The sequence below is a fragment of the Anser anser genome (assembly GCF_964211835.1).
Source record: "Anser anser genome assembly, chromosome: 20".
Classification (NCBI taxonomy): Eukaryota; Metazoa; Chordata; class Aves; order Anseriformes; family Anatidae; genus Anser; species Anser anser.
In genome coordinates, this window is record NC_139741.1 from 3,057,128 (window position 1) to 3,084,648 (window position 27,521).

Below are 27,521 nucleotides of genomic sequence, written 5' to 3' on the forward strand. Positions count from 1 at the left end.
CTCCCTCCCTCCCTCCTCGCCCCCCCCCCCCCCCCCCCCCCGCGCGCCCGGAGCTTGGCCGGAGCTGTCAAAACCACGCCTATGCAGATCCACAATTGGTCTGAAACGCGTAAAATCAGCAATCAAGGGGGCTTGGCTCATTAGCGGGCGGATCAGAGCAGGAAGGACATGTGAGATAGTCACAGTTTTACAGAGATCACGACAAGATCTAACCGTTTCCACCCGGGCTCCTTGAGCCATGAGCAGCCCTCGCCCGAGCGCCGGCCGCGGGGCGCGCAGCGGTGCCGGGGCGCAGGCCGGGCCCGCGGGGGTGTGAGGGCAGCGCGGCCGCCCCTGCCCGCGCCCCCGCCCCGCTCTCGGTGCCGGTTCAGCGCCGGGAAGGACTTCGCCGGGAGGGCTTTTTGCCCTCGCTCGCTCTCCCTCGCTGCGACAACAACAACAAAAAAATAAGGACCTACTGTCTCCCCTCCGCAGACCGGGAGTCCCAGGAGCCGGGAACTGCCTCTCGCTTTTTTTTTCTTCTTCTTCTTCTTTTTTTTTTTTTTTTTTCCCAGATCTAGTTCCGCAGTTTTTCGGCTTTTTTTTTTGTGTGCGTTTTTTATTTTTGTTGTTGATTTTTCCTTCCTCTTCCAGAGACTCGAGCGAGTTCGCTGGGCAGGAGAGACAAAAAAATACTACTACTAATAATAACAATAATACACACACACGTTTTTGTAAAGGGAATCCCTCTTTTTCTCCTGGATTTGTGGATGCACCGATGAGAGATCCAGCCTTCCCAGGGACTGCCATGGCTTACCACCCCTTCCACGCACCCCGGCCGGCCGACTTCCCCATGTCCGCCTTCCTCGCAGCCGCCCAGCCTTCCTTTTTCCCCGCTCTGGCTCTGCCTCCGGCGGCGCTGGCTAAGCCCATGCCGGACCCCGGGCTGGCCGGGGCGGCCGAGGCCGGGCTGCACGTCTCGGCCCTGGGACACCACCACCAGGCAGCCCATCTGCGCTCGCTCAAGAGCCTGGAGCCCGAGGAGGAGGTAGAGGACGACCCCAAAGTGACGCTGGAAGCCAAAGAGCTTTGGGACCAGTTTCACAAGCTGGGCACCGAGATGGTGATCACCAAGTCGGGAAGGTAAGAGCCGGCCCCGCGCAGCCCCGCGCAACCCGCCCGCACCTGCGGGGCTGCGCAGCGCCCTCGCCCCCCGGCCCCAGCCCTTCCCCGCCGCTCGCCCAGCTCGCCCCGGGGAATTCACCCCGGGCGACAGTCGATACGGTTTCGATGCCGGCAGTTTTCGGAGGTATTTAACCCCCCCCCGCCAGCTATCCCCCCCCCAGCCCCCCCAGTTATTACTTTTTAAAGCGCGGTCCCAAATGAAATTAGTGCGCGCTAATTGAGCGCCCGCAATCCCCCGCTGCATTTGTTTACGCCGCTCTCGGCGGCTCCTCGCCGCCCGCAGCTTTTCCTGCCCCTGCCAAACTTTCCCCGCCGCCGGGGTCGGCCCCGGCCCCGCTGCCGGCCCCGGAGGAGGCAGAGGAGGGCAGCGAGAAGGGGCTCGGTCCGGGGATCCCCTTGGGCTCTGCCCTCTATTTCTTGGAAGGGGATTTGGAGCTTTTTCCCCTCTTTCTGCTCCTATGGGCGCAGCCGAACGGGGTGAGAAGGAGCAGGGCCTGCCGGCCGTGCCAAAAGCTGGGAAGCCCCGGGGCGAGCTGAAGAAACCCCCCCCGTGTTTCGGAGGGGCCGGGCGGTGCGGGGCTGCCGGGCCGGGCCGGGGGCCGCGGCCGTCGGGGGTCGCGCACCGGGCGGGAGGGCGCCGCGCCCTGCACCGCTGTGCGTCTCTCCGCAGGAGGATGTTCCCCCCGTTCAAGGTGCGGGTGAGCGGCCTGGACAAGAAGGCCAAGTACATTTTGCTCATGGATATAGTTGCGGCCGACGACTGCCGGTACAAGTTCCACAACTCCCGCTGGATGGTGGCCGGCAAGGCCGACCCGGAGATGCCCAAGCGCATGTACATCCACCCCGACAGCCCGGCCACCGGCGAGCAGTGGATGGCCAAGCCCGTCGCCTTTCACAAGCTCAAGCTCACCAACAACATCTCGGACAAGCACGGCTTTGTAAGTGTGGCCGCGGGGACGAGCGGAGCCCCCGGGCGCGGACCCCCCGGGCCAGGCGCTGAGCCCGGCCCCGCTGCGCCCGAGGACGGCCGGGGGGAGCCGCGGGGCTTTACCGGCCCCCCCCCCCGGCAAAAGCACGCCCGGGCCCGGGCTGGACGGCGGGGCCTTGCCGGGCCTTGCAGCGGCCGGGCTGTCTCGCAGCCCTCCCCGATCCTTGCTCCCGGCCGCCCCGGCAACGGCTCCCCCCGGGGGGAGCGGAGACCGGGCCGCGGGGGGGCTCGGGGTCCCTTGGGCTCTCGCATGCCGCCCCCCGACCCGTCCTGCCGGCTCTGCCCGGCCGCGGGGCTCGGGGGGGAGCAGGAACCGGGGAGGCGCAGCCTGGGGGGCGCGGACGGGGTCGGCCCGGGGGCGGCGAGGGCAGCCCCGACGGGGCGGCAGGGCTGGGGCGTTGCGGCCGGGCAGGTGCAGCCCCGGACGTCCCTGCGGGCCGGGCCGGGCCGAGCCGAGCCGGGCAGAGGGGTGCTGGAGGCGGCGGCACCTGCGCTGGGGTTGCGCGGCCGGGAGCGGAGCCGGAGCCGTTGGCAGCAGCGGCTCCGCACCGGCTGCGTCTGAAAGGCTCCAAACGGGTCTGTTTATTCCCCTATTGATCACATCTGCATCACCTCCCGGAGGGGAAAAACAAAAACAAAAACAAAAAAAGAAAAAAAAATACATCCAAACAAACAACAAAAAAAAAAAAGGAGAGGGAGAGAGAAAGAAAGAAAGAAATGGAGGCGTGTTGGCAAGCTGCAGAAAGCAGGAGCAGGGCTGCAGGTCCTGCGTGAAGGCGAAGGGGGAAAAAAATCTCAGCGAACGAGCGAGCTGTCTTAGCGTCTGGGCGAGCGTTTGGGGCGATAAAGGGAAAGTTCCTCGGCCCGTCCTTGTGCTCTGGGGACTGGAGGTCCTGAGGCCTCGGTGCTGCTCTGCCCGCAGCGCCCGGAGCGCGGCCAGGTGCGGGGAGCGGCTCCCGAGAAAGTTTTCTCCCCTCTCTCTTATTATTTTTCTTCTTATTTTAAGGCAGGAAACGGTGTGTTTGTTAAATAATACATTGCGAGGCTATTTATAGGCAGCAAGGTAAATCGATAGCGAGGGAGTCTCATAAATAGCATTTTTTTTGTGATACTGGGGAAAAAGTAGTTTGGTTCAGCGTTTTTAACGGTTCGCCTCCTTCAATTAAAGATTTCTGGTACGTATCGTTGTCCAAAATCCGGAGTGTGTTAAATCTGGGAGATGAGGGTTTAGCCAGTGCCCATCTGGTCAGAGAGGGATGATTATTTTTTTTAAAGGAATGCAGATTTGCACGCCTGAATGAGACTTTTTTTTTTTTCTTTTCACCATTTTCATGATAAATCCCGTCTAGATTATATCAATATAATAGCGACCCGACAGTTCATCAGCAGGTGATTATTGCTGGGGTTAGAAAAAGGGGGATTTTTTTTTATTGCCTTCTAAAACGAAATGAAGTGATAATTATTTAGGCATTTGGCCGGCGTTATTTGACAATAATTACTCAAGCTTTCGCCGTTCCCCTACCAATTCCGGGCGGTGAGGGCTGCGTGTCAGCCCGACCACAGCAGGTTGGGGAATTATTCCATCGCTCTCGGGCAGGAAAACGTTGCAGCGAGGGCAGGAGCTCGGGAGCAGCCCCGCTCGCGGCTCGGGGGCTCCGCAAATCCTCAGCGCAACCGCGGTGGGCTCGGGGCGAGCTTTTAACAAAGCCAGAGAGGAGAGAATCGCTTTGGGTGTTGGCGAAGCTTTTCAGACACCTGGTTGGAAAAACAAAACAAAAAAAAAATTGTCTGTTTCTCCTGCAGCGTTGCTCTGAGACATGAATTTAACATGGCTCTTGGTGAAACGCTCCTTCCAGGTCGCAGGCGCTGGCAGGGCTTTCCGCTGCGCCCAACTGCAAATCTCGGGTCTTTTTCCTTTCTATTTATTTATTTATTTCGGCGGCGAGGCAGAGGAATTTTTTGAAAAGGACGGAACTATTAAAAGCGCCTAGAAATGTGGCGAAAATTCGCCTCGGGTTTTCAGGGTTGCAATAAACCGGGGAGATGCCCGTAGCTGCTCTCCTGCCGTGCCTTCCCCAAGATGTTGCAGTGCCTGCCTTCCCCGTGACCTCCTTATTTGGGGGCAGATCGTGCGATGACATAAACAAAAAAGAAATCTCCCTCTTTGGCATCCGCCGGCATTCCTTCCTCACGCTGAATTATTACTATTATTTTTTTTTTTCGGGAGAAAAAAAAAAAAAAGGCATTTTTTTAGAGAGGTAGCCTGACTCGCGCGTGGCGGCGATGGGGACCCCGGGGCTGACCGCGGCTGCGGGCTGTGCTCTCTCGCCCCCCCAGACCATCCTGAACTCCATGCACAAGTACCAGCCCCGGTTCCACATCGTGCGGGCCAACGACATCCTCAAGCTGCCCTACAGCACCTTCCGCACCTACGTGTTCCCCGAGACCGACTTCATCGCCGTCACCGCCTACCAGAACGACAAGGTACCGCCGGGCAGCCTCTGCCCTGGCCCTGTCCCTGCCCTGTCCCCGTCCCTGTCCCCCCCCCCGTGTCCCCTCCTGGGCTCTTTGTGCGTGCTTCTGCCCAAAGCCGAGGGCTGCTGCAGGAGAGCATCGGGGGGAGAGTGGCCAAAAGGCAGCAACAGGAGGATGGTGATACCCCATGCCCTCAGAGGAGGAGGCACCCTTCACCCTAATATCGTTATTAGTGCTATTGGTGCTATTATTAATTCCCCCCCCCGGCCTCTGTCGCACCTTTCTGCACCGCGGGAGCGTTTGCCGCAGGCCCAGGCTGAGGGAGCAGCACCCGGCCTGGGCAACCTCCTGGACAAGGTGCCCTGGGCCCAGCAGGGGCCGAAAAATAGAGCCAGAAAAAGCAATTTTTGTTGTTTTCGTGATTTAGCGAGTGTCGCCCCGCGAGCAGGGGAGGCAAGAGCGCCCCGTGGGGAGCACGGAGCCTCCGCCGGCCCCTCCAAGAGCTGCGTGCGCGCGTGTGTTTTAACCCAAAAGCTGACCCCCACCTCCACCCCTGGCTGCTGATGCTAATTGACAGCTCTGTCTGAGGGTCCTGGTGGGCTTGTTTCCCTCGTAAAGTTTATGGCGAAGAGTCACAATCGATTAAAGAGCACTTTGTCTGCTCGCCCGCCGCTGGCTGCCGGTGGGCTCCGTCGGGCGGCAGCGGCCGGGGGCCCCGTCGGGCGCGGCCGGGGGGCGGCCGGGGCCGGGCAGACATGCATTTTTAAAGCGCCCCTCTCGGGGCCGTATTTCAGAGACATGCATTATTGAGCGCCCTAATGTCGCCGGCCCCAGAAGCCCGTCGCGGAGAGGGATAAGAATAGCTTTTAACCAGCGCAGCGCGGCTCAGTCGCCATCTTCCCTCCGGGGGGCCGTGAAAAATAACTTCCTATCATTAAGACGCTATTAATAATTCAAGCGAAACCTCAGCATCATTTTTAATAAAGCATGCGGTGTGTTAAACCGGGGACGCTGCGCCTTTCGCAGCGAGCCCGGCCCGGCCGCGACCCGGGCTCTCCCCGACGGCCCCGGGGGAGCGGGGCCGGGGTCCCCGGGGGGGCGGGCAGGGCGTCACGCCGCCCCTCTCCGTGTCCCCGCAGATCACCCAGCTGAAAATCGATAACAACCCCTTCGCCAAGGGCTTTCGGGACACGGGCAATGGCCGGCGGGAGAAGAGGTAAGGGGCTCCCCCTCCGCTCCGCGTTCCTCCCCCCCCCCCCGGCTCCCCGCACCGCTCCGCACCCGCGGAGGGCCGGGGCTGAGCGCTGCCTCTCTGCCGCCAGGAAGCAGCTCTCGCTGCCGTCCCTGCGGATGTACGAGGAGCCCTGCAAGCCCGACCGCGACGGCGGCGAGTCGGACGCCTCCTCCTGCGAGCCGTCGGCGGTGCGCGACGCCCTGCACTCCCCCGTGGGAGCCCTCCCCAGCCCCCTGCGCCTCAAGGGCAGCGGCAGAGGTAACGCAGCAGCCCCAATCCCCCCCTCTCCAATCCCCCTCTTCAATCCCCTTTCTCCGATCCCCCCTCCCCAATCGCTCTATCCAACCCCCCCTCAATCCCCGCCGCGCCCTCGGGGCCGAGCCCGCACCCTCTCACCCCCCGACGGCAGGGCCGCGCACCCCGGCGTGGGCAGGGCTGGGGCAGGGGGCAGGCGGGTTCCCCAAACGGCCGCGGCTTTCAGCGAGCCCCTCGTCTGCTCGGGGTTCCCTTTAGGGCACAAGTAGGGGGCTTCCAAGGCGCCCCCCCCCCCTCGGGGCTGGCAGGTTCCTGCGGGGCAGGAGGCAAACTGCACCCGCAGGGGGAAGGTGCGGATGGGCACGGCGGAGCAGAAGGGTTGAAAGGACAGGATAGATCCAGCGAGCAAATGCGAATGGCATTTAGGGTTTGCAACATTTTCCTGTTTATACGTTAGTGTAAACAAGAAGGAAAGGCGAGGCAGGCCGTATGCTATATGCGGCTGTCCGGCGCGCCTCGCTGCTGCGTCGCCCTGCCTTTCATGGCTCGCTCAGTGCCCTGCAGGGGAAAAAAAAAAAAAAGAATTAATACATTTGAAAGGGAAAAAATGTTGTAACTCCAGGGCTTAAAGCTAGTAAATGAAAATAAACCAGCAGTTCCCACGTAGCAGTTTTTAGATGCTGGATTTTGTCTTGCCGCACTATCAATCTGCTGCTCTTTAAACTTTCCACCAACCCAATTCCCTGCAAACCTTCATCAAAACTGCAGCCCCCCCCCCCACCCCTCCCCAAGCTGGTGGGAGGGTTTATTGCACCCCTCTCCTCTTTCAAAGGCTTCCCAGAATATTCACCCCAGCCTGCAGAGCCTCACCTAGCTGGCACCAAAGGCTTTTTTCCATTGAGACGGAGCTGGTCGGGCACGGCGCGAGCGGGGTGCGGTGGCAGGGTGCACCGGGGCCCCGCTCCATGGCGAGCTCTGCTCCCCACGTCCTCCCCATCCCCTCGCCTCTTTTCCCCCTTCCTCCTGAGAGCTCGGTGCCTTTTTTAAATTAAAGCCCTCTTAGTGAAGCCTGCAGCGTACCTCTTTCCTTAAAACTGCCTCCTTAACCTGACTCAACCTGCACATTTGGAATAAATCCACGGAGCGCTGTTGATCAGCTCCATGTAATTAAATATATACAGGACCATTTCCTCCAGCGCTGTCCACCCGCCTGCACTCTCTTCATCTCCCGCTCCACAACCCGCTTTGAGTTTGCAGCTAACGAGAACGATGCCGTAATATATTTTGGTCCTCCATCCAACATGTTTTTCCTGTTTGGCAGAGCAGTAGCACTGCTGTTGTCAATCCCCTTTCCCTGCGGTGACCGTGGCACGAGGGCCTGTTGTTGCCCTCTCGCTTGATGGGGTTCCTCCTGATAATGGCAGCAGGGGCTTTGCCATCTCACCCTAATACAAGGGTGAAAGACCCACTCCCCGCCTCCCTGGGCTGTTCCTAAACCTCTCCGTCCCTTTGCAGAGGAGAAACCAGGGGCCGACAGCGATGCGGAGGTAGAGAAGGCACCTGAGGAGCGGCCGGTGGCCGCCAGCCCCGGCGGGGAGGACGCGACGCCCCGCGGCAGCCCACGGTGCCCGGACGAGCGGAGCAAGGAGAGGCGCAGCCCAGAGAAGGCCAAGGACAGCGCGTCCCCCAGGGAAGGCCCCGGCGAGGGCCTGTTTGGCGCGCGGGGCCTGGAGAAGGACAAGGTGGAAGGGCGGAGGAAAGAGCCGGAGCCGGGCAAGAAGGACGCGGAGGGCGGCGGGCTGGGCAAGGAGGCCTTCGCCCCGCTGATGGTGCACACGGACAGCCCCCCGCACCTGAGCGCCGGGCACCTGCAGAGCCTCGCGCTCTCCGGCCTCCACGGGCAGCAGTTCTTCAGCCCCCTGGGCGCGGGGCAGCCCCTCTTCATCCACCCGGGACAGTTCGCCATGGCCCCCGGCGCCTTCTCAGCCATGGGCATGGGACATTTGCTGGCCTCGGTGACCGGTGGGGGCAGCCTGGAGAACGGAGCCCTCTCGTCTGCCCCGGGCACTGCGGGGACGGCAACCCCCTTCCCTTTCCACCTCTCCCAGCACATGCTGGCCTCTCAGGTAAGACTCCCTGTGTCCCTGTCCTGATCCTCGCTGTCCTGCTACGCCCTGGGCCCTCCACGAGTCCTAGAATCCTACAATCCTAGGCTCTCCTCCTCCATCCTTCCCCAAAACTCCCTGAACTGTCTGAGTGCTCTGGGGGCACAGGCCTGGCCAGCATTGCCCCCACTGTGGGGACACACGGGGTGGCCCCAGTGTGGCTCTCATGGGGTCAGGAGCTGCTGGTGCCCCCGGCCTCCCCCATGGCCCCTGCAGGCTGTGGGGACGGGGTGTGACACCCCCTGGGGCCCTGGATGCACTGCCTGGAGTGGCAAGGGGAGGACACGGGGGAACACTTGGAATGATGGCCCCAGAGCCGGTCTGAGGAGGAATCCCGATTCTTTTGTGGCTGTCATGGGTTCCACCACAAGCAGGGGCAGTGCTGAGAGCGGCAGCCCTGCCCCGCTGCCCCAGCCTGGCTGTCCCCGTCCAGCAGCCCCCATCTCCCCACCAGCCCCAGAACAGCTCCCGTGACACCCACCCTTGCCTTACCTCTGCCAGCCCCCATGGTGAAATACATAGGGACACCTTTGAGCACACCTTACTTATTGGACTGACTTACCAGCGTGTTTTAATGTGGTTAGAGCCCTGCAATGCCGCACAGCCGCGGACGTGGAGCATGCGGGGGCACGGCCAGGCTCAGCTCTGTATCACTGTAACCCCAATGGGTTTGTGCCCGATGGCACCAACCCCGTTTGGTGCGGAGTGGGTGGGGGACTCCAGCTGAACCCCTCCCTCAGCTGCCCCACCATGTATTTTGGATGACACCGGCGCGCCCCGGCTTTGTCTTGGTTTTCTGGGTGACCGGCACGGCATGGCACGGCTCTCACCCCTCTCCCTCTCTCCGCAGGGAATCCCGATGCCCACCTTCGGCGGACTCTTCCCCTACCCCTACACCTACATGGCCGCAGCAGCGGCGGCCGCCTCGGCCATGCCGGCCACCAGCGCCACAGCCGCCGGGCCGCTCTCCCGCAACCCCTTCCTGGGCAGCAGCCGGCCCCGTCTGCGCTTCAGCCCCTACCAGCTCCCGGTCACCATCCCGCCCAGCACCAACCTGCTCACCACCGGCCTCCCCGCCAGCCTCAACCCCGGCTCCGAGGGCTCCAAGGCGGGCAGCAGCCGGGAATCCAGCCCCCTCCCCGACGTGCCCCTGCACAAGGGGGGCAGCCAGCGCCCCGCCGCCTCCCCCAAGGGCTCCCTGAAGGAATCCCTCAACGAACTGCAGAACATCCAGAGACTGGTGAGCGGGCTGGAGAGCCAGCGGGAGCTGTCGCCCGGCAGGGAGTCCCCCAAGTGACCGACGGGGCGGGCAGCGAGCCCGCCCCCGCGGGGCTGAGAAGCACTGGTATTTTGTACAGCACAGTATAAATATTTATTAAAGAGCAGGGGGTGGGGGCGGCTGGGGCGAGGGGTGCTGGAGCAGAGGGGAAGGAGCCCTGCGGGCGACGCGGCCCCACCACCGAGGAGCCAGGAGCAAGAAAGGGAACGTGGGGCTCACCCACCCCCTAGGGTGAGGGTCTGGGAGTTGCCCCCACTTCTCCTGTTCGCCCCCCCACTCCCCTGAGCTCCCCCGAGAGGGGCACGGGGCGGCTCTGGGGGGGGACGAGCCGATGTGGTGGCACCCGATGGGTGGCAGTGGACGGGGCGAGCCTGTGAGCCCCACGGGAGGAGAGCGGGGCCGAAACCTCGTCTGTGCAAGGGGGGGGTGGGGGGAGGGAGGAAAAATTGAATCAAAAAAACAGAAATAAGGAAGGAAACACGGGAAAAAAGCCGTCTCGGCAGCCGTCGCGGAGCTGCGCAGTCACCGCCATGCAGAGCTGGTACCGGCCGGGGGGGGAGCCCCGCGGGTACCAGGGCAGATATTTATGAAATAAATGGTAATTTGTGTAAATAAGCTATAAGGATCCCAGAATATGCAAATTGGTATTAATTTATTCAGAGTTGTACATTGGTGTGTACATAATATTTAGAGTTTAACTCATCGCATTTAAGTTTTTTTTTCATTTTACATGAACATATATATTGTAAATGAAAACTATTTAGCTCTTTGTGATTGAAGGAGATATTGGTTTCTTTAACTGTGTTTTAAAATATTGTTTATCCCGCCTGTTCTCTAGGACAATCATGTGCCACCAGTAGAACAATTTTTGGAAAGCAAGAGTTCAATTCTTTAACAGACTTCTGCAAGAAAAAAAAAAAAAAGAAAGAAAAAACTTACGTATCCAAACGTAATAAAAAAATCTCTCTACAGTGCGGGGTATAGAGAATGCAGGAATAAACCTCAGGTTTTTATTTTTCACTCCAGAACAAAAATTAAAAAAGTATAATAAATTTAAATATCACAGGACTGTGCTCTATATTTGTTTTAAAATAAAAAGATACATGATTTGAAACGTGCTGGTTACTCGGGTGTCTGTCTGTTCAGTTTTGATGAATTCTCTCACATCTTTCAATAAAAAAATACTCCGAGAAGCCCTGCCGGCTCCCGCCTCTTTCATTTTCGCCGCTGCGGCGGGAGCGCGCCCAGGCTCGGGACGCCCCGTCGGGGCCGGCACCCTCCGCAGGTGCGGGGTTGGGGGGGGGGGGAGGACGGGAATGCCCCGACGTGAGCCCGGCCGCCCCAGCGGAAACCTCCGCCAACGGTTGTTGGTTTCAGGAGGGCCGCCCCTTCGAGCCGTGCACGTCCCGTCCCGTCCCGTCCCGTCCCGTCCCGTCTCCCCCCGCAGGTGCGGAGCGGGGCCCTGCCGGTACGGGGCGCACGGAGATGGGGCGGGGGGCAGGCACCGGCACCGTCGGAGGGAGGCGGCACCGGGACCGTCGGGGGGAGCTGCCCCGTGCCGCCGTCGGGGCCGTGCCCGCGGGACGCCGGCCGCTCCCGGAGCCGCTCGGCGGCGTTGCGGGGAGCGAAGGAGGCCGGCCCCGGCAGCCCTTTTCCTCACCAATTACCCTTCTCCCGGGCCGGGGAAGATTTATGGGCCCGGCGGCGGGGCGGGGGCGCGGGCGCGGGCGCGTCCCCGCGGGGTGCGGGCTGCGCAGCGCCGTGCTCAGGGCTCCCTCTGCCGGTGCCGCCGCGCTCCCGCCGCTGCCCGGCCCCGACGGGGCGCGCCGAGACCCCGGCTCCTTGCCGGGCCCCCCCAGCCCCTAAAAGCGCTCCGGGGCCGGGATCCCCGACGGGGAGAGAGGAACCGGGGCCGGGTTCCCCGACGGGGGGAGAGGAACCGGGGCCGGGATCCCCGACGGGGACAGAGGAGCCGCTGCTCTGGGCTGAGCACCGCGGCCGTTTCCGCCGGCGGGGGGGGGGGGGGAACGGCAGGGTGGGGGCCTCTTGAACACGAGGAGGGAAATGGAGTTACCAAAAATAGGCTCGCAGGGCTATTTCCGAATAAACACATCTCAGGAGGAGCACCAGCTCGACGGGCTCTGCTTTTAGTGACGCAGGGGACGCGGCCGGCGCCTGCGTGTGGCGGTGGGGGGGCTCCCTGGCCCCCCCAGCACGCTCCCCACCTCGCTGTGTTCAGGAGGAGCTGCACTGAGGTGAACGCAGCAGGGAGGTGGTGGAGATTTGGGGGCCTGAAAGGTGTAAACGGTGCTTCCTCCTAGGGCCCTGGGCCCTGGCCTGCTCGTGGGGCATGGGGCTGCTCTTCCCTGGGGGGGGAGAAGTGCTGCCAGCAGAGCGGGACTGGGACGGTGACCCCTGGGGACAAGTGACCTCTGGGCACAGTGACCTGTGGGGAGGTTCCTCAGCTCTGCCCCCAGGTGGGGAGCGGGGCCAGGCCCCCGGCAGCCACGGGTGGCTGGGCAGGAGCCGAGGCTAAACCCCGACGTGAGAAGCCCCGTTCCGGCCACTCGCCCAGCGGCTCCCATCAGCCACGTGTGGCGCTGGGGTCGCTGCTGTAGGAGGTGCTGGGAGCCCTGCGGGGGCACACGTGGTGCAGCTAAACCTGGAGGTTTCTGCCCCATTTTGGGGGCCCAGTGGCCAAACCCGGGCAGATCTGGCTGCCCAGCTCTGTGCAGCACCACGATCCCTCTGTCGGGGGCTGTGCACGGGAGCAGGGGCTGGCACCTGAGCAGCGCGCCCAGTGGACACCGCAGCATCTCCCACCTGGGTGCAGGCCCGGCTGTGCTGGCCCCACAATTACCCTGCTGCCACCGTGCTCCCTGGGCACTTTGGGTCACTGCTGAGCGGCAGGAGGGGGCACACCTGCAGCCCTGCCTACTTGGGATGAAAGGGGGGACGTTGCTTTTTGTCCCTGTGGTGTGGGGTTTATAGGGACTGGCCACTTCCATCCCTGAGGGGAAATGCAGCTGGGGCAGCAGGGGAGCCCCCAATTACCCCGGGGGGGCCTCCGCTCCACCCCTCAGGACCCCTGCGCACCTGCTGCACCTGGGCAGGGCACGGCCCCGACGGTAGCTGCCGGTCCCACACCTGCCCCAATTTATGGGGCAGCGCCGGGCACCGCCTCTCCTTGTGCTGCTGCTGCTGCTTGTCCTGGCCAGGTCAGTGCTCTGTGGCCGTGCTAGTTTGGCTTCATTTTGGCTCCTCTGGCCCAGTGGCGTGGTTGGGGGGCTGAGCCCTGATGGGGTGGTCTGCCTGCTTGTGCTGCAGGCTGCTTGGGTGTCCCCCCCAGGTCCTCTCCCCAGGTCCTTCCCCCAGCACTGGTGTCTCAGAGGCCTTGCAGCCCCCTGGGGTGTGGGAAGGATGAAGCTGCTGTCGGGGCTGTTCCTCCTGAGGGGTTCCCAGGGCTGCTTTGATCTGTGTGGGTGCCCGGGGGTTTAGAAACGTTATTGGGAAAGAAAAAGCGGCTGTTTATTGTGCCGCAAAGCTCGTTGCTAGCCGCAGGCACTGTTTGCTCCATCCCTGCTTTAGGGGCAGGGTGGGAAAGGGGAAAGGGCAGCCTCTCGGTTTATTCCCGTTGTTTACAGCGGCGGGTGATGGCAAGGGAAAGCCGGGCCCCCCACCCCGCAGTGCCCCCCCCCGGGGCCCTTTCCCAGACCTTCCCGGGTGGAGCCCGGCAGCCCCCGGCTCCGCACACCCGACGGGGCGGGACGGGGGCGCCCCCACCCGACACCGCGCCCGGCTCTTTCCCTCCCCTCCCTGCCGTGTCCGCTCCTGGGGGGGGTTGCACGGAGCCGGCCCCGCAGGGAGGCAGAGGGCAGGAGCCGGGCCCGGTTCCCCCCGGTGCCGCCGCCAGGTGGTGCCGTCGCTCCGCGCCGCGGGGCGGCCCCGACGGGGCGGCCGGGCCGGGGGGTGGCCGCGCTGCCCGCCCCGACGCCGCTCCCCGGCTCTGTCCGAGGCCGTGCCCAGGGTCCCAGCTTTGCTCCTGCGGCCCCCACCGCGGGTGCGTGTGTTTGTGTGGGGCACCAAAGGCTGGCTCAGAGGCGTCTAAGTGTGAGCGAGCTGCTGGAAGCAGGGACGGGCTGCCTTCTGCTCACTGCTTTTTTTTTTGTTGCCTGGAGTATTGAGGGGTGAAATCGTGCAAGAAAGGCCCTTTCTTTCTTTTCATTCCCCTGTCTGGCTGGCATCGCTGTGAGCAGTGACCTGAGCGCAGGTACAGCTGTCCTTGGCCTCCCACTGAATTCTGCAAATGGTCCCTGCCTTCAGCCTTGGGCCTGGCGTGCTCTGTAATTCTTAGGAACCGAGATCTAATTAAAATGAGACAGCGCTGTCAGGGGACTGCCTAATTGTCTTTGCCAAATGACCTTGTGGGGATCTTGGCTCGGCTCCCAGCACAAAGGTGTTGTCAGCGCAAAATCCTGTGCGGTTCGGGGGAATCGGCTAAAGACTTTTGGGAAATAATTCCCCAGGCTGGGAAATAACAAGCTGGGGGAGCTGGTGTGGTGGTTCCTTTCCTGCTGCCCTCGGCTCAGGGGATGTCAGGGCATGGGGGCACCCTCGTGATGGCTTTAAAAGAGAAATCATGCTCAGTGGGGATCAATCAGGGTGAATACCAACAGGTGTCTGCGATGCTTCCCTCTGCTCCCTCTAGTGCTAAATACATGCGCTCCCTCACCACGTCAGGGAGGGGGGAAGGTGGTTTGGCCATTAAAAGCCTCAAAAAGTGTCTGAGACCCCCGTGTGCTGGATCCAGCCCTGGGATCACACTCAGTTCCCTGCCAGCAGCCAGGGCTCAGCCCCATGTCGATGGGCCCAGCGCTGCAGAGGACCCAGGCAGCATTGCCCCTTGCCCCCGCAGAGCCCCCTGGCCTTGGGGCAGTTTTGGGGGCAGGATCTGGCCTGGTCCCTGGGCAGCAGGGAGAGCCGGTCTCCACGAGAGGGAGCGTTTGCAGGGGTTTTCATCCCAGCTGTATATACAGATACATGTGTGTGAGTATATATATTTATTTATTTTCCTTTCCCAGTTGTTGTTTGCAAGTAGGGAGCTGTCCCTGTGGTCAGGGTGGGCAGCTGGGGTGGCCAGAGCCCCCTGCCTGCATGAAGCCCCCTGTTCCTGTTTTCCTGTGGTGGGGGAGAACTGGGCCAAAACCTCATCTTTCCTGAGAAAATTGTCTTGCTGCTGTGTGCGGCATGTTGGTGACACGGTGGGGAGTCCTGCTCCTTCCCAGGGCAGGCAGCAGGGTGCTGTGCCCGTGTCCCACCATGGGGACATCTTCATCCTTCTGACCCATTTGTCAAACTGGGGAGCAAGTCTCTCTTACTGGGGTGGCTGGTCCCCTATTTTGGGACTCCACCAATGCCTGCAATGCCCCCCAGCAAGAGGAAGGGCTGGCTGAGATTTTCCAAGTGACTGCCTTGAAAGATGTGGCCTAAAGTCCCCTTCCTGCGGGTGCAGGATCAGGCCCTGCTTGGCTGCGTGGTTTGCAAGGAAGATGCACAAAGGGCCCGAGCCTCCCCGGGGACCTCTCCCCCCGTCCCTGGAGCCTCCCAGCGCTCAGCCTGCCCTATCTGCAAATTGCAGAGCAGATTATCAGCGAGCACTGCTGAGATTAGAGCCCCGTATTTCTGTCTGCTTCCCCCAGAGCCAGGGAGGCCCGAGCTGAGGCTGGAGCAGACTCTTTGGCACCACGGGGCTGAGTGCTGGGGTAACCTTTTCCTTTTCTGGGAGCTCCTCGAGGAGGGTTCAGACAATTTTCAATTAAGGAAGAGGGTAAAAAAAAAAAAAAGAGCAAAGAACACACCACAACATTGGCTGAGTCCATCAGGGCTGTGGGAGGAACGTGAGGCACATCCATGGGATGCTGCGGGCTGAGCCCCATGGGCAGGCAGCGAGGTGCTGCAGGTGGGGTCTGACCGGGGTGCTGTAAATCCACAGTCTGGGACTGAGTGAAAAGCCCAGAAAAGGTGGATTTATTGTTCCTTTCGTGAGGTGGGATGCGGAAAAGTCATGAGCTGCTTTGTGGGTGCCCAGCAGAGTGTGTGTTGGCGCAGCCCTTGCAGAGCCCAGCACGGTGCAGGGAGCGATGCTTGGCACACCGGGGGGGTATTCCTGAGGGTGTGCTGGGAGTTTATGTTAAGAGGAATGGTGAAGATGTGGCTCTGTGTGCTGGGTTCTCCTGGGCAGAATGCACGCTGGGTTCTCTGAGCAAATGTCAGGCTTTGGGGGTGCGCAGACGAGCAGCAGCTTTGCGGGGCCAGCCCGGTGCTGCGGGCCGGAGGGAGTGGGGGGCCCTGATGAGCCCTAATGGCTTAACGGGCTTAGCGTGGGGTTGTTCTTCTAAACAATCACGTGCATTAGTGCAAATCTCATTAGATCCCTGTCTCCTGTGCTCCTAATGCCTGGGCACCCGCCACCGGGTGGGAGCGCAAGGAAGGGCCTGGGGGCGAGCTCCTCCCAGCTGCTGTTGGAGCCGTGCCCACTACACCTAAAGGAGGAGGAACCCAAATCGAAGAGGTAAAAAGCCATTTGAGGTTCTAGGCTGTTTTGTACTCAGTTCAAATCTTTGCTCATCCTGTTATCAGGCAGTCACCTCACATCGCCCACAGGTGCCCCCGTGCCGGCTGCCCTCCCCTCATCCCGCAGCCTGCTCCTTGGGCCTCCAGCAGGTTCAGCAGGGAGCTCGGCAGCAAAGGTGGTCAGAGGATGGGGGAGGCTGTGCTCAGTGCCCAGACGAACCTCAGGTTTAGCCTGGAGCTCTTTGGGAAGGGAATGTTTTTTCTCCTGTTTGTGTTGCGGTGCTGGCAGCAGCAATGACCCCCGGCACCTCGCGGTTCCCCTAAATCACACCGGGAATTGCTGTGGGACCTCCCCTCCGTGCAGGCGTGTGGCTGCTGCCGGCACCAAGCAGAGCCCTGCGAGCACTTGGAGCTCAGCCTGGCTCGGGCAGGAAGCACCCCAGCATCTTTATTGACCAAGGCTGGTTTTTCCATCTCTGCTGCAGCCTCACCTCGGGGCAGAGCGGGGCTGGGAGCCGCCGAGGACTGGGGCAGGCAGCGGAGCTTGAGAAAGAAGCTCCCCGGGGAGCGGGGCTCTGGTGGAGCAGCTCGGGAGAAGCGAGCCTGAGAACAGCAGGCTTGGCCCTGCAGTCACCCGTTAGATGCGTTTCCGGCTGCTTTTCATCTCGCTCCGAGTTTAAAAGCCATCTCTTCCAGCACCGATGCTGCTGCCAGCCCCGGCATGGCTTCAAAGCGGGGCTGTCTCGGGGGGAGAGGCGCCGGCAGGACGGGGAGGCTGCGGCCCTCCAGCCCCTGGGGCAGAGTCCTGGGGCACAGTGGGTGCTGGCAGCACCCAGCTCCTGCACCCCCACCATGTGCCAGCCTGGTGTGGCTCCGTGGTGTCCCACGGAGAGCTGTGGGCTGCCCCCAGGGGCATGCTGAGGGCTTGTCCCTCATCCCCATGTCCCCAAGGTGGCTGCAGGCTCTGCTGGTGCTGCTCCTTCTGCCCACCCCTCTTGTCCCTTCCCCTGGCTCAGCCCGGGTAGTGTCTGAGCCTGGGTCTGGTGACCTCTTGAGTTTTGCATCTGCTTTTTACATTCACACCTATGTTTCTTCTTCTCCCCAGCAGTGCTCTGCGACGTGGCTGGGGACGAGCACCAGGAGCAGTTTGTGACACCCACTGCCACGTACCCGATGCAAGGGGACGTGGGGACATTGCTCAGTGTGTCTGTGGGGTTAGGAATGTAAACCAGCTGGCAATGAGGGGATGGCAGGAGCTGTGACGGGGTGGGCGCTGGTGTGGTTCTGTACCTCCCAGCCTGGGTGATGCCTCTTGGGTCCCCTCTGTCACCAGGGGGACATCACCTGGGGGCTCTCCTGTGGTGTGCCAAGGCTCAGGATGGCATGTGCTCCATCCTGGGTCCTGCATGGGGGATTTCTCCCCAGCGGTGCTGCCGTGGGCAGGATTTGAGGATCTGAACTCCATGTTTTAGCTTGGAGGCAAGACCTGAATCGAGCTGCTGGCAATTCCAGCGGATTTAACGGAAAGACTGTTGGAGTCAGCGGTCGTATTTTCTCTTCCTTTTTGGCTCTTTCTCAAGGAAGAAATACCAGATACGTGGCGCACTTATGGCATGAGCGGTGTCTGCCCTGTGGGGACGAGCTCCCCAAAAACCAAACACTTGGGGGAAAGGGGGTGTCCCCTGCCTGAGCTGGCAGTCTGGGCAGCACCGTGAGTGGGGTCCAGGCGCAAGAGCCGCCTGCATGAGGATGCTGCACTGTTTTTTCCCCTCCCGAAGAGGTGGAGGAATGCTCGGAGGATGAGCAGCAAACCTCGGGCTGAAGCTTGCTGCCCAGACTTCTTCTTGGCCTCGATGTGTCTGCTGAGCACTCGGGTGTGATGCTCTGGTTTTTCCAGGAGCTCTTGCTTCAGCAAATCTATCAGGAGGAGAGCGCTCACTGCCCGGTGACAAAACACATTCTTGAGATGGAAAAAGCTCTTTTCAAGGAAAACATGACATTTCAATGGAAAAGTAACTTTGCATGCTGTTTCTAATTTTAAAGCTCTGCCTTGGAATGCTCCCATGGACTTTGAAATCAGAGCTGGCCCTTATGCTTTCCAGGTTTTATCCACCTTTCCCATATAATTTCAAATTGCTCCCTCTGTTAACGAGACAATATTAATTCTGCCTTGGTGGATTTTGCTTAGATCGCTTCCAAAGCACAGCTTTCCTTATCCCATCCCTTACTTTTCTCCAGCTCTCACTACAAATACTTTCATGCCCCAACCCAGGAAGTGCACAAAACCCTGTACCTGGCTGATGCCTCCTGGACAGACGGATGGATGGATCCTCTTCCCAGTCTTGCTGCTTGCTGAGATTAAATCTTACAGACATGCTTCTAATCAATGCGTCTGCTCATTTATAAAGCATTTCATCTCTGTTAAGCATGCTCGCTCTGATTTCCCCCGTTAATCTGACCTGTGTCACGGGGGAGAAATGCAGGTGGGTTTTTCGCCCTGTGTTTGGAGTGATCCCGACCCTGCCTCGCTGTGCTGGGCTCGCTCAGAGCCTGGGAGCAGAGCTGGGGCTGCGCCAGGCGCTGCATCAGGACGGAGCCAGCAGAGGGAAGGCGAGAGCGCGGGATGCAGCTTCCCTGCTCCGCAGTCACCAGGAGAGGGGAAAAATGGCCACTGGATGCCTGCTATTTTTTTTTTCCTGAATTACTGCAATCTAATCAAGCTAACGAGCAATGCAGTCCGTAGCCATCCGCCTGACAGCAGTGTCAGAAGCAGCTGAATGCCGCAGGTGTCTCCCTATCCACAGACCTGGCCGTGGGGCTCCCACGGGCCGGCAGCTGCATTTCTCACCCAGTGCCTGGTGTTATTGCAACTGCAGCCCCTCCAGTTCCTGTGCCACTGCCTGCTCCTGGCCCTCATCCACCTTGATGTGCGAGCAGATGCAGCATTGAACCATCGCACCGACAGCCGAAATGTCCTGGCTTGTGCAGAGCATCCCTGCTGTCCCCTGTGCCACGCTGTGCTCAGCCCTGGGGACACGGCCATTTCGGGGCTGAGAGCCACCAGCAAAGCCCTGCAGTGCCCGGCTCCTGCTGGTGTCACCGCTCTGGGACACAAGAGGGGTGACAGGGCCCTGGCCCCAGGTGACAGGCTGGTGGTGGTGCTGTGCACGCAGTGCCCTGGGCAGATGCTCTCCTGGCCCAGCTTCTGAGTGCCCGGACCCGGCTCCAGGGATATTTAGGAATATATTTAGGAATATTTACTCTGGAAGGTGGTATCATGGTGCTGCTCCAAGCTGTCCTTTTAGGTGAAGCGCAAACAGGTTCGTTTAAACAAGGTCATCCCTTTAACAGGTTTAAGTGGGTTTCACTGTAAAATAAATTTATTTCAACAAAACCTTTTTTGATAAATTAAACCAGCCCCACTCTGTATATAATTTCTATAAACAATCTTCTCTAATGTTTACCTAACCTGGGCACACAGAAACTCTTGCACATTAAATATTAGATGAAAAGGAGCTATGAAAGCTTTACATACTTTTTTTTTCTTTTTTTCTTTTAAAGCAAGAAAGCCAGCGTGCCATGGGAAAATACTGTGCTGCTTTTGAGCTGGGGCTCTGCAGGCTCCTGCTGAAGGAGGAGGGCTGCAACCCCATCTGTGCTGGTGTGTTTGGGGTTGGTTCCTGGACATGTGGCCTTGGGCAGAGCTGTAGCAGGAGGCTGGGCATGCTTTGGGTGCACGGTGCTGTGCGCCAGCACCCATCCATGTGCATCCCTGGGTGCTCGGAGCCTGGTGTTGCGGCAATTCATTTCCCTCTATGGTGGGTTTGTGGGGTCCTTCTGAGCCCAGGAGCCTCTCACTGCTTTCACCAGTCTTTTTTTGTGGATTATTGATGGAGAAGCATCTCTGCACCCTGGGGAGGGGAGAGCAGAGAAGTGCGTGTGAAACAGAGCGATGGGGTATTTTGGGCTGTGTTGCTTTACGCGCCGAGTAATTTGGATGCTTTCCTTTGATCGCCCTGATACAGAGCACTGCTGGGAAAGATGTACACGATTTTAATGAGGACAAACTGTCCAGCTCATAAAAGATAGCCATGGTGAGTGAAATATCTTCTGCCTGTGACGAGGCTAACATTTGCCTGATAGGGAACATTGAGCTCTCGTCATTTGGATGGGTGAATTTGGGTGAATTTTTGCTCTTGGCCTCCAGGCAGGAGGAAGGTGTGTGCAGGTTGGGTCTGCTCCTGCAGACAGCCCCAGCTGGGACAAAACAGCTCTGTTCTTGAGGCCAGATAATTCACCCACTCAGCTCCTTTTGGGGCTGGGTTCTTGGACTTGTAGGATGAAGGGTTGTCCTGAAGCAAGGCCTCAGGCAGCAGGTTGGCTGGGAAGAGCTCGGTGGGGTGGGATGGGGTGACCCTGGGGTGCGTCCCCCTTGCTGGCTGTCCCTGCTGCAGCCCCCCACATGTGTGTACATGATGGGCATCTTGTTGGTGCCACGGAAACAGGACTGAGAGCCTGGAAATGATGCAAAAATAAACCCAGAGCAGTTCCCCGCTGCAGCTGCCTGCCCCCAAACCAAGACCTCATCAAACCAAGTCCCATGGTTACATGAAAATAAAGGGCAGCGCTTGGCAATTAAGCATATAGCTTAACTGGGTAGGATGAAGGATGGCAGAAACGTTTCTGCTGAATAATTCAGTATTTAGGGATGGCCTCACAGTGCACATCCCACCCAGCTATTCCCATCCTTTTCTGGAGCCCGCGAAGCCAGTGATTTCATCATGATTTAAATTATTCAGTGGTATATGGACTAGATCTGGCTCCTCGAAGGCTGCTGGAGTGTTGATGTCATTGTGTTGGAGGCGCAGCTGGGGATTGCATGGGCTGGAAGTGGCTTTAGTGAAGTGTTCAACGTGAGTGTGTTGAAGCCCGTCCTCCTGCGGGCAGGGCGCATGTGCAGCCATCTAGGACATCCTCAGAGCCTTGTGGATACTGGGATCTGCCTGAAATGTGTGTTGAAAACCAGCTCATCTTCCAAATAAAACCTCTGAATTTCTAGCATCTCCAAGATGTGCTTGGAAGCAATTTATTCTTTTCACTTTTGGTGTTTCCCTGATGATTTTCAGCATTATTTTTAATGACTCTGTGTTACCAGAGATCACTTTTGGTGGATAACGCAGCGTTTATGGAGAAACCAACAGCTCAATCTGGTTATCATTGAAGCTGCTTATAAAATATACATAGCAATCAAGATACTGACCATGGCAGTAAATTGAAAATATATTGAAAACATAAAGCATTTTTTCAATTTATTAGTAATATAAAAAATATTTGGGCATTTTTCCCCCCCCCTTCTTAAAAAGACAGATAGGGAAGCTTTTGTAAGGAAGTCTGTGGTCGTGTTGCTTCAAATTTTGGCAGGGTGCAGCGGGCGAGCTGTGTTTTGTGGGATTTTGGATGGCAAACAGGCTGCTGCGGGCACGCCAAGCCTGAGCCTGGTGCTGGGGGCCCTGGTCCCTGGGGAGCCCAAGCCCACGGAGCCCAGCAAAGGGTCCCCAGGAGCAGGGATGGGGAAAGACCCTGGGAAGCTGTTGGGGTGCTCGTGGCTCTGCAGTAGTGAAGGAGAAGTGGGTGCTTTGCCCCACTGACTGCAGCGTCTGCTGCTGGCCCCGGGCAGGGGGTAACCGTAGCCACTGCTGGGGAAGTGTAAAAATGTTAATGGGGCTGCCGCGGGTCTCCCTAAAATGGGGATTTACGGTGGTAGTCAGAGCTAATGTTTCGGATCAGTGCAACATCCCTTCTCAGAATGAAAAAGTAAATGAAACGGACTGTCACAAGGAGGGTATGTAACCAAATCAATCATAGTTATTGCGTTTAATCAAAACTTGCTTCGGGTAAATTTATTCCATATGATAGCTGCGGGATGCGCACCTAGCTAGAGCTGGGCAGGGTCTGCTGACCGAGGGGAGGGCTCAGCCCCACGGCGTGGCATTAAGTTTGGTATTCGTGTGCTTATGATGCTGTGTGCGCCCAGGGAAGTGACTGAAGGGGTGTTTCCATGGATAAATGATACCTGTTTAGTGAGCAACACCGCTCGCGCTCCCTCTGCTGTGCCCTGGTGGCTTGCAGCAGGCTGCACCTAGAGGGCGAGGTGTGCTGCATGCCGGCCTGGTGGCAGGTGGGTGCCAGGGGGTAAAACCTGCAAAAATACCCCAAAAGTGGCTGGGACCTGCCCCTGCCCAGCATGGCTGGGCTGCCACAAGCCCTGGCTGCAGGTGGCCGTGCCCTTTGCAAGGTGTGCTTTGGCACGAGGTGTGCTGCGGTCCCCTCCTGGAAGGAGGATCCCATCGCCCCGACCTTTCTCCTCCTCCTGGAAATTGAATATTGGAATTCCTCCTAGCTGCATATATAATGCGCTACATTAATCTTCCCTTAAAACGTGCTCCTGCCACAAAGCCTCTCTGTATTGATCCAACAAAGACAATTATATATTACGGGGGGAGGGCGAAACAGCTGAAATATTTGAGATTGGCCCTTCAGCTGGATTTATGACGTGTCTGAGCTGTGGTGTCTGCCTATTTTTTATTCTAAGCCTCCATGACAGGGGTCATGTCTTCCTCCATACACTGTACGGCGCTGCGCACCCCGATGGGGCTATATTAAACGCTCGGGCTGATTAATCGCCCCGTATAAATAATGCACCTCTGTGTTTGGAGGTGTGGACATCCGTGATACCTACACCCGTGCAGCTGAAGCAGCGATGTTTGATGCTACTGTGATGTGGTCCCTGCACTGGGTGTCCCCAGAAGTGACAAAGGGCATGAGCCTGGGGCTCCCTTGGGTGTCCAGCACCGCTGCTCGGGGCACTGGGCTGCTGCTGGATCGCTCTGTCCCCATCTCTACCCCAAAACCAGGATGCAAAGCAGACAAGGTAACAGGGCCTGTGAGCCTGACTGTATAGGGAATGAGAAAATAATGAATTACCTGGAGTGGCCGTTTGTAAACGTGCGTGAGATTAATGAGCAAAGTCTTCTCCATAACACAGGAGGCATGAAATCAATCCTGCACCCAGAGAATAATGAGGGAATCAATAGGATTATGAGGTTAAGGCTGGAGTAAACCTGAATGACAGCTGCAAAATAAATTTTATTTGGAGGACGTGGCTGGGGTTAAATGAAACATAATAAATAATGTAAAGCATTTAAGGGGTGGGGAAATGGTCCAGAGATGTAAGGAAGAACAGAAGGCCCCACAGTCGCTAAATCTGTCCAGTTTATATTCACCACGTGTTTTCGCAGGCGTGTGACAAACACCATGCCTGCCACTCGGCTAGTGGCACCATGGGGCTGTCCCTTGCCCCGGATGCCCCAGACAGGGACAGGAGCAGTGACACCAAGGCAGGACAGCGATGTGCTCGTGGGATTGTGAGGCAGACCAGGAGGCAGCATCTCCCTGCTGCGGGTTTGTGGTGTGGCCCTTTCCACGTAGTCCTTGTGCCCTCCCCACTCTGGGACACGGCTTCTCCTGGTGTCCAGGAAAGGGTGATTTCATGTAAAAAAACAAAATAGTAATAATAAAGTCAAAAATCCCACCAGCTGTGGCCATGGGAATGGCTGCTGCAGAGGCTGGGCTTCCCCCTGAACCTTGGTTTAGGGACAAACTGCTCAGGTGGGCGCAGGGCTGGGGTTTTACCTGCTGCTCAGCACCTCCTGCATGGCCGCAGGGGCTCAGCACCCAACCTGCTGATCACTCCAAGAGGTTGGTGACTTCGGTGCTTTGGTGGAAACTGAGCTGCTGAGAAGCTGGCCGTGGTACCAGACCTGCCTGATGCATGGGGTTGCAGTGAGTTTCCTAATCTGGTTGACTTCTGTCCCTGCTCCTCTCTGACAGGCTCTCTTCTGGTGTTTTCCCTGCTGAGACCTCAGAGGCACCTCAGAAGCCTTCATCCACACTGAGCGCGAGTGAAACCCTGCGGGGATGTGGCAGCGGTGGGCTGCGAAGTGTGCCCGTGCCCTTGGTGGAGGTGCCTGTGTTGCAGCAGCTTTCGGAGGTGAGCGGGGTCCCACCGAGACCAGTGCCAGGGGGGTACAAGTCAGCAGGAGCACCCACGGTTCTCTGCTGTGCTTGTCCTGGAGGGGGAGAGCGAGGTGAGATCGGGCCCTGCTGTCAGGGCTGGGCTCAGGGCAGGGGCGGCAGCAAGTGGGGGCTGCCCAACCCTGTGGGTGCTGGGCACCTGCTTGTTTTAGGCACGTGGCATCCCTGAACAGGGGTATGAGGGGGGTGTGAGACACAGCCAAGAGGCTCTGATTTCTCTCCACGTGGCCTCCCAAGACCAAGGAGCCCCTTTGAGCTTCCTCTGCCTCCCCCAGCCATTTTGGAGGAGCAGCTCCGAGCCAGGCTGGGAGAGCAGAGTTTTACTCTTGAGTCTCAGCATAAAAGGCTTCATTTCCTTCTAGGGCCAGCTCCCAAGGGAGCCCACGGGTCCCTGCAGGTGCTGCTGGCCCTGGCTGCTACCCTGCAGTGCGAGTACTTACCCCGTCACAGCGGGACTGGGACTGCGTGCAGCTGAGCCCTGGCACCAAGCCCTGGCACCAACCGCGGTGTGTGCCCGGCAGAGCCGTGCTGGCTGCCCGGTGACAGGGAGCAGAAATAGGGTGTTGTGAAGAGAATGGCTTCAGTTTATCTGTCGGCTGGTCACTGTCTTTCCCTAGAGGTGTCATGTCCCCAAGTGGGCTCCCCTGGGGAGTTGCCTTCCCATCTGTCCTGGGCCGCAGGGCAGCACGGTGTGATCAAGCCCAGCCTTTTGTGAGTAAGCCCCCACGGGATATTGCTATGTTTTGGGCTGCAGCTGTCCCTGCTGCATTTGGTACAGGCTGTGGCAGCCAGCAGGAGGCTGGCATCCATCCCCATCCTGAGCTTCTCTTCGCACCTCAGGTCAGAGCATCCCCAGGGGCCAGACGGACCAGGGCACCCGGGACTCACTGGGGTGCAATCCTTGTTAATCTGGGGGTGCAGATTTGTCAGGTTTTGCTTTAAGAGGTGCAACCTCAGGCTGTCTGTTCCCAGGGATGGGTCAGAAGCTGCTTCTCCCACCCCAAGCCCACCAGGCGGCAGCCACGTGGCCGCTTCAGCGGGGGGTGCCCCCAGCAGCGCTCCATCCTGCGGCTGCGCGCCGAGGGAGGGTGCGGGGGTCCCGCAGCCCCACCTGCCTCCCACATGAGACCTCTCCACCACAGGATGCAGGAAGATGCCTTTATAAGTTTCCTTTTAATGGCTCCTGTAAATCTTCTTTTATGCTAAGGCTAAAGACATATTTATTATTGTCATAAAGGAGGGGGAACTGGTGCGTCTGTGGGGACTGGGGACCTAGGGCTTTGTGTGCCCGGCACGGGTTTTGCTCCAGCACCTTCCTTGCCAGGGGAAACCATGGCTCTCCACCACACTTGTAGGCTGCTTTGCAGTGTTTTTTTTTTTTTTTTTAGTTAATATTTTTTGAAATATTGCGCTGGCAATCTCTGTCCCAAATCCCAGCACCGAGGTTGGTGGGGAAGTGGCTTTGCACCTGCAGTCAGCCCCACGCTGCCAGCCGAGGTTCGGGCCCTTCTTTTCCTCTCCTACTTTTTGTGAAGCTGTTTTGAAGAGCACGGCCAGGAATGGGAATTTCATACAGTAAACAGAAAAGCTGCTCTGAAGTTATTTATTGGTACTGTTTTCCAGCACGTGGACTCGTATTGATTTATTTTGCAGCGTCTCTAGAGGCTTCTTCAAGGTTAAAATGTAGACATTGCATGTTAGGCTGGACTAAATACTGGCAGGAAAATGCATCTGGCTCTTTTAATTGGAAAAACATACTCCTTTTATCGCCCCGAGGCCAAGCCGTGCAGTGTGGGGGGACACACAAAGTGTGAGGTGCGGCGCCTCGTGCCCACACTGGGGTTTGGGGGGGCTTGGGGGACCCCATGCCCGGCTCTGGGCTCCCTAAAAAGCACTCGCCAGCCCCTCGGGGTGTTTTCCAGCCCGGTGATGGCATTTGGCTTCTTGTGCCCATTTCTTTGGCAGGTTGAGGGACTCGCCCCAGGCTGTGGAAGGAGGTGGTGCCCGAGGTGGGACGGGATGGGTGCTGCTGCCCCCTTCCCCTTGTCCCCCTTCCCTGTTGCTCCCGATGTGGCGGAGGGGAGGTGGGTAGCCGTGCCGGGAAGGTGCGGGCTGAGGTTTAGAAATCATGATGTGTGAATTGAAATGGGAAGCAATGGATCTCGGGAATCACCGCAACTGCTACAAGGTGTTCCTGAAGCTGTCAGCAAGCCATCTGCCTGCTCGCCGGGGGTGAACGCCGTGCCACGGCTGCTGCCCATGGAGGGATGGGGAGCGGAGGAGCCCCAGGAGCAGCGGGCTCCCGTGGTGGGGCCGGGGGTCCCTGCTGGGGCTGCAGCACAGTTCTGGGTGGAAACGGGAGGAAAACGGCTCTTCGGAGGGAGCTGCGCCATCTCCCTCGTGGTGGGGCTCTGGAGTGAAGCCCTGGCCACGGCGCTCGCTCCTCATAACTCATCCCAGGGCCGCGGCGGTGGGAAAGCGGGCGGGCGACTGCGCGAGGGCCGCCGCCGGCCCCAGCACGCAATTTATGGCTCAGGGGGAAAAAATGCAGCCGGTCTGAAAGCAGAGCAGCGTGCGGGAGGAGCACGCCCGGCCCGGGGTCAGCCTGCTTCCCATTTTCCCTCTCCTGCAGCGTGTCACTCGAGCATTTCCTCTGCCCGTGGCGCTCCCCAGCTGCAAGGTGGATGCAGCAGGGAAGGCGAGGAGTGGGCACACAGCAGGCACAAAGTCTGCCCTGTTCCCGTCCTGCCACGTGTCCTGGCTCCCAGCACTGCTGAGGACTTGAAGATGCTCTGGAAGAAAGCCTGGTGACCTAGGGACATATGGGCAGTGGTGGCCTGGGGAGACGTGGGTGGTGGTGGCCTGGTGGTGGGTGGCACAGGAGGGTCACGGGGCTGGGGTACAGACATTGTGCTCCCTGCAGGTTTGGGGTGCAGCCCCAGCTGGTACCCCCAGCCTTGCAGCTGCTGCGTGGTGCTGTTTGTCACGCTGTGCCTCAGTTTCCCCACTGCAAAGGGAACAGTGATGCTGCTGGGTGCCATCAGGGCTGCGTGCTGAGCTTTGGTAAGTTCTGGGGCTGCTTGAACTGAAGAAAAAAATGAGAAAACATATCTCTTATAAATCTGGGTGCCACGGTACCTCTGAGCCTGCTGCGGGGTGCATTTTGTTTTCAGGGCTGAGCCCCTTGCCGAGGGTGCCGTGTCAGTCCCAAGCTCCCTGCAGTGCCAGCCGGCACTTGCAGCCCTCCCTTTCACTCACAATTCAAAATAAATACGGGGAGTGCACATGACCTCC

General features: G+C 59.2%; 2 protein-coding genes and 1 long non-coding RNA gene across 3 annotated transcripts in view; all 3 read left to right on the forward strand.

The window, feature by feature from the left end:
* The first annotated feature begins 321 nt into the window (after positions 1-321).
* On the forward strand, positions 322-10,753 carry TBX2 (T-box transcription factor 2). Its single transcript, XM_083806509.1, has 7 exons — positions 322-1,122; positions 1,835-2,102; positions 4,490-4,636; positions 5,767-5,843; positions 5,950-6,119; positions 7,632-8,242; positions 9,132-10,753. The coding sequence occupies exons 1-7, from the start codon at positions 758-760 to the stop codon at positions 9,576-9,578; spliced, it is 2,085 nt and encodes a 694-aa protein (XP_083662635.1). The 5' UTR covers positions 322-757; the 3' UTR covers positions 9,579-10,753.
* Positions 10,754-14,685: 3,932 nt separating this feature from the next.
* Positions 14,686-18,472, forward strand: LOC310884645. The gene is made up of 2 exons (XR_014574321.1): positions 14,686-16,131; positions 17,239-18,472. It is a non-coding gene; the product is annotated as an uncharacterized lncRNA (long non-coding RNA).
* A 5,470-nt stretch (positions 18,473-23,942) lies between these two features.
* Positions 23,943-27,521, forward strand: part of TBX4 (T-box transcription factor 4) — a 44,585-nt gene continuing 41,006 nt past the window's right edge. The window contains exon 1 of the mRNA XM_083806303.1: positions 23,943-27,290. The gene's annotated coding sequence lies outside the window, so the exon portion shown is untranslated. The remainder of the gene's footprint in view (positions 27,291-27,521) is intronic.